At 46.5% G+C, this 6,000-nt stretch overlaps 1 protein-coding gene across 1 annotated transcript in view; it reads right to left on the bottom strand.

Annotated features, from left to right (window-relative positions):
* Positions 1-369: 369 nt before the first annotated feature.
* Positions 370-6,000, bottom strand: part of GRAMD2B (GRAM domain containing 2B) — a 63,216-nt gene continuing 57,585 nt past the window's right edge. Inside the window, exons 13-14 of the mRNA XM_080920485.1 lie at positions 5,471-5,564; positions 370-540 (exon numbers count right to left, since the gene is read on the bottom strand). Of these exons, the coding sequence (XP_080776611.1) occupies positions 499-540; positions 5,471-5,564 (136 nt within the window). The 3' untranslated portion in view covers positions 370-498. The remainder of the gene's footprint in view (positions 541-5,470; positions 5,565-6,000) is intronic.

Raw genomic sequence — 6,000 nt, 5'->3', positions numbered from 1 at the left:
ACATAACCACAAAAATGCAGGTGTTTGAAGCAAGCCTGTTCATCAGGAGATAATTCACCACCTTGTTGGAGGCTCGTGGCTAATTTTTTAAAGGACCATTCTGAGTTTGTTGGTATATGGTATATACCCCTTAGGTCTGAAGGCTGACTGGGATCAGTGAAGGCAGCAAAGGCGGAGAAAGGGCTGAAAAACATGGAGTGCTGTGTTTACTGAGTTACCATAACCCGAGCGCCTCAGGTGTCCTTCAGGACCTTGCTCACCTCCCGAGATGGGTCTGCTATCTTGAGGCAGCAGCAGAGACAAGGTCAGCTTTTATTGCACGAAAGAAAACTCATTCCCCTTCCTCCCCCTCCTGAGCTGGAGACCTCCAAGCACAAACACATCTGGATTCTCAGCATCTTGCGCCTCTGTCCAGCAGGGGGTGCACAACAGATTCTCGAGAAGCACCTTCTTCAAGGGAGAATGTGAGGTATTATGTTGGCCCCAGCAGCTGGTCCCTCAGTCCCCATTCTCAAGCAGCTTTTGTAAGTTGTTTTGTATCTTGAAACAATAAAAAGAGATGGTGTTATTATTAATAATATGTATCTTAAGAGTGTGTTTGCTATGGCCTGAAAGTGCTGGACATTATTCTATTTAGAATAAGAAGCTACACGGAGGTTAAATTTAAATGAAGCTGGGCAGTCTTCACAGTGAGTTCCAGGACAGCCAGGGTTACAGAGAGAGAAAAACCCTGTCTCAAGACAAAACCAAAACCAAACCCAACAACAACAACAAAAAAAAAACCAAACCAAACAAAAACCCAAACCCCACAATACCCAAAGAACACACTTTTTATCTATGGTCTGGTATTTGTATCCCCACCATAAAACAGAACCCCCAAAGTCCTATGCCGGTGATCCTTTGAGGTGGGGCTTTATTCACAATTGCATCAGCCATTTGATAAGCACAGCTATGCAGAGAAGCGAGCTTGCTGCCTCATCTCGGAATTCCCATCGGCAGGAAGTCCTTCCCTAGGTACGGTGTCCCAACTTTAGACCTCCTGGCCTCCAGACTGAGAGCTCAGTATTCCCGTTTTCTTTACAAATTACCCAACTTGTGAGCATTAAGTTATAGTGCAACATAGCAAACTAAGACACTGCTTGGAGGAAGCCTGTGACAGCCTACAGCCATGCTCAGGGTAAGCAAAAACTAAGGGGGCCCTAACCGGCCCGTGTAGGTCTTCCATACTCTAGCCTTAGCTACACCACCCCATACAAAGGCAGGGTCTCCATTTGTAATGAAGGACAAGGGAGCTAAGCACAGGACCAGGTACTCAGGTAGCAGGTGACAGAGCAAGAATAAAAACAAAAATAAGACTCTAAAAATGTATGTTCTTCCTACCGCATCATTCCATCATTGATCCCACTTCTATTCCTCAGAGAACAGTGACTTCTTTACCCATTAAAAACACTGCTGGGAAGATGGGCTGCTGGAGAGATGGCTCAGCAGGTAAGAGAACTCCCTGCCCTTGCAGAGGACCCTGGTTTGGTTCCCAGCACCACATGTGGTGGCTTACTGTCTGTAAGTCCAGTTCCAGGTAATCTAATGACCTCTTCTACCCTCAAGGGGCACCTGTATGCATGTGGAGTACACATACACACTCGGGCACACACGCATACACTAAAAATAAATACAAATAACTTGGAAAACATTCTGAGCTGGTGGGGTGGGTCAGTAGTTGCTATAACTAGATTTATGTTCATCTTGTCAGGAACCTGGAGACACCTGGGTAAAGGGCACCTAGGGTGAGGCGCTGCGTCCATCACACTGGATTGTGGATGTCTGTGAGGCACCTTCATACTTGGTAACTGATGTAGGGAGGCCCAGTTCAGAGGGCAATGCCGTTTGCAGGCAGGTGGGCCTGGGCGTGTAAGAGAAGTAACGAAGACCATTGTTCCCAGCACCCAGATGCTAGCTCACAGATGTCTGTAACGCCAACCTTGCACAGGGATGGGGGTGTGGGGGCGTGGGAGGGTCCAACTCCCTCTTCTGATCTTACATATACTGCATACATGTGGGCATATACATACATGAAGTCAAAACACTCATCCATAAGATACATAGATAGATAGATAGATAGATAGATAGATAAATAAATGGGGGGCTGGTGAGATGGCTCAGTGGTTAAGACCACTGGCTGCTCTTCCAGAGGTCCTGAGTTCAGTTCCCAGCATCACATGGTGGCTCCCAACCCTCTATGGGGGGATCGGATGTATGTGCCGCAGAGCACTCATGCATTACATTAAAGGAGAATTTAAAAAAAAAGTTTAAAAATTAAAGAAAAATTGGTGTGGGGAGAGATGGGTTAGTGGGTTAGAGCACTTGCTGATTTTGCAGAGGCTCTGGTGTCAGTTTCTGGCACCCATATAGTGGCTCACAACTGTCTATTACTCCAGTTCCAGGGGATCTGATACTCCAGTCTGTCTTCCCTGGGCACCAGGTTCTAGAGTACACATGGTGCACATGCAGGCAAAATACTCACATAAAAGAAGTCCTCAAAAAATAGAAGGAAGAAGGGAAGGTAGGTAGGAGGGAGGGAGAAAAGACAGAGGGAGGGAGGGAGGGAGGGAGGGAGGGAGGGAGGGAGGCGTCTGAGTGAGCCAGTAAGCAACAGTCCTTCTTCCATGGTCTCTGCTTCAGCTCCTGCCTTGGCTTCCCCGGCAGGCAGTTCCTTGTAAACTATATTAAGCCCATTCCAACCCTCCCCATCATAGCAATTTGCTTCTGGCCAGTGTATTTTTTTCACAGAAGCAAAGAAGGAATCGAGGGCACTGACCAGCACCATTTTACCCATGAAGATCACACAGGCCATGTAGTAATTCTCAACTCTAGGTTAGATGGTGAGGGGCCAGTCCTGGCTGCCCAGCCTGACCACCCGATTCTGATCCTTGGAACCCACAATGACTCCCACAGATTATCCTCTGACTCACACATGCATGCACACACATGCAAACACATGCACACACACACATAAACACACACACACACACACACACACAAATACACACCACCACCACCACCAACAACAACAAAATCCAAACAAACTTAAAGGCCTTGTCTTTCCTGACCCCCATTTCTGCTTCTTACCTGCCCTGCCTGCCTCTCAGGAAAAAGGTTAGGTGGAAAAATCAGGAGCAGAAGGGTGAAAAGGAACGGAAGAAAAATACCAATATCAAAATATGTAAACATACCTATAAAGACAAACAAGCCAAAAAGCAAAACCTAAACAAACGAGATAAGTAAACAACTGATCACCGAAACCCCAGCGGTCAGTAAATACACGGAATGTTGACTTTTCAGGATCTTGGGAAAACACAAATAGAGCCACGGAGATGGTGGTGGGTGAAGATGCTTACAGGGCAAGCTTACTGACTTCAGTTCTGTTCCTGGAACCCAATGAAGAAGGAACTGACTCCCCACAGTTGTTCAGGGGCACGTGTATACTCTTATACTGCTCACACCCCATAATAATAAATAGAAAATATAAAGAAAATTCAGGATGGGATTCATTTTCACATTGTCAGATGGGCAGCATGGCGTGTCTGAAAGAGAATGTGGAGACAGACAGCTGAGGACAGACCTCATCGGACTTGAGGTGGGGAGCAGGTGGGGGTTACCCGTGGGTTTGCTGTGGGGGTGACTGGAGGGGGGTGTGACGACCACAAACGTAAAGTGTGTCATGGGGGCTAAAGGATGGCCACGAGGCTTAGACACAACCAGTCTTGACGGCAGAAAGGAATTGCTGCAAAGAGCTGAGTCGTGTCTTGGGATTTCCCACAGTAGATCATGGCTTTGTCACTCCCAGGCTGTGCCGGGACACCGCGCAACAGCCGCGGAGAACATTTTGGCCCAAATCTACCTTTTACAGACTCTTTTCACTTCTAGCGGCCTCCCTAGCTGCCCCACTGGCCTGGGTTTGAGTTCCACAGGGACAGGCCGATATCTTTCTGTTTTCTGTTCCCTTATCACAGGATGTGCTGTCCGGGCAGGGCCCGGTGGCAGATGAGGACGAGTAGAGAGCATTCTGTGTGCCCCTGACACAAGGAACAAACTTATAAGTCAGAATGAGTGTACAAGAGTGCACTGCTCTGGAGAGCCACGGGTAAAGGGTTAGTGTGAAACCTAAGAGAGAGCCACGGGTAAAGGGTTAGTGTGAAACCTAAGGGAGAGCCACGGGTAAAGGGTTAGTGTGAAACCTAAGGGAGAGCCACGGGTAAAGGGTTAGTGTGAAACCTAAGGGAGAGCCACGGGTAAAGGGTTAGTGTGAAACCTAATGGAGAGCCACGGGTAAAGGGTTAGTGTGAAACCTAAGGGAGAGCCACGGGTAAAGGGTTAGTGTGAAACCTAAGGGAGCTGTTGGATGGGAAAGGACGGAAATATTTGAAAGGAGAACTAAGCCTGGAAATCAGGTGGAATGCTGGAATATTTGTGAATGGTTACCCCCCTTCCTCCATCCACCTATCATCCTAAATCTATGAACACCCTAAGCACAGAGTCAGCCAGGAAAGATCCTTTACAGGGAGAAGCATGAGTCTGCTCTTAACCTGCAAAAGCAGACTTATTAACTAATAAACAAACAAACAAACAAATAAATAAATATGGTTGGACCTTCACCCACTCAAGTGATAGACACTTTTTACCACTGAGCCAGTCCTAAGCAGAGGACTTTCCCTCTTCCCCCCTCAAGACAGGGTTTCTCTGTGTAGCCTGGTTGTCTTGTAACTTGCTTTGTAGTTCAGGCTGGCCTCCGACTCAGAGATCTTTCTGCCTCTGCCTCCCAAGAGCTGGGATTATAGAGGCGAATGTCACCACACCTAGCTTTTTAAAAAAATGATTTTATCCTTTAAAAAAATTTATATGCATTGGTACATAGATAAATTTCATATGCATATATGTCTGTGTGAGGGTGTTGGGTCCCCTAGAACTGGAATTATAGACAGTTATGAACTGTCGTGTGGGTGCTGGGAATTGAACCTATGTTCTCTGGAAGGGTGGTCAGGATTCCTAACCACTGAGCTATCTCTCTAGCTTTAAAGCAAGCAGACTTCTAACCACAACTGGATGGTGGTTCAAATTCTAGGACCCCAGTTAAACCTTCTATCTCTGTCACCTTGAATAAGGTAATTTAAAACTTTATCCTCTCCTTTGAGAGTGACAGGGACTAAACACAGTGCTTTCTGTGAGCTGGCTGTCTACTCTGTGGCTGGTCAGTAGTCTCTAGCTGATCTCAAAAGCATCTCCACGAACCTCGGTGTCACTGATCACTTACCAGTGGTCCCCATGTCCAGCCGAGGACACAAACAATAGACCAACCCAATTGTTATTTTGCAGAAAATGAGATTAAATTCTGTTTCTTTATAGAAATAAAAAAAGGCCAGTAGCACTTGAATGACCAGATTTCTCCTGTACACAGAAAAAAAAATCAACGTACCTTTTCTAATTTCACTATGTTAGCTGTAAGTTCCTGGCAGAGGACCTCCACATTTAACTGTACTTGTGATCCTAGGCTGGAGGGGGCTGTCTGCCTGTAAGGAAAATAGAAACACCATTCACGGAATACAGGTTAAGGTTGAACAGAAAACTAGGCTAGGAGAGGACCTGCATCATTTTGCCTGTGACTGTCACATAGGCAAAGCAGTAATCCTCAGCTCTAGGCCGGATATTTAGGGCCAGTTCTGAGTTTAGTTGGATCTCTCTCTCCAAAAGATTTATTTATTTGATGTATATGAGTACACTGTCACTGTCTTCACACATAGCAGAAAAAGGCATCAGATCCCATTAGAGATGGTTGTGAGCCACCATGTGGTTGCTGGGAATTGAACTCAGGACCTCTGGAAAAGCAGTCAGTGCTCTTAACCACTGAGCCATCTCCCCAGCCCTAGTTGGGTCTCTCTTAAGCTACTTTTCTTCAAGTACCTTGAGTGAAGACTGCTGGTCTCAGCCGAGGGCGAAAGAGCCATT

Source organism: Micromys minutus (genome assembly GCF_963924665.1).
Source record: "Micromys minutus genome assembly, chromosome: 8".
Lineage (NCBI taxonomy): Eukaryota > Metazoa > Chordata > Mammalia > Rodentia > Muridae > Micromys > Micromys minutus.
The sequence above is the reverse complement of the archived record's forward strand: the minus strand, read 5'-3'. Positions and strand labels throughout refer to the sequence as shown.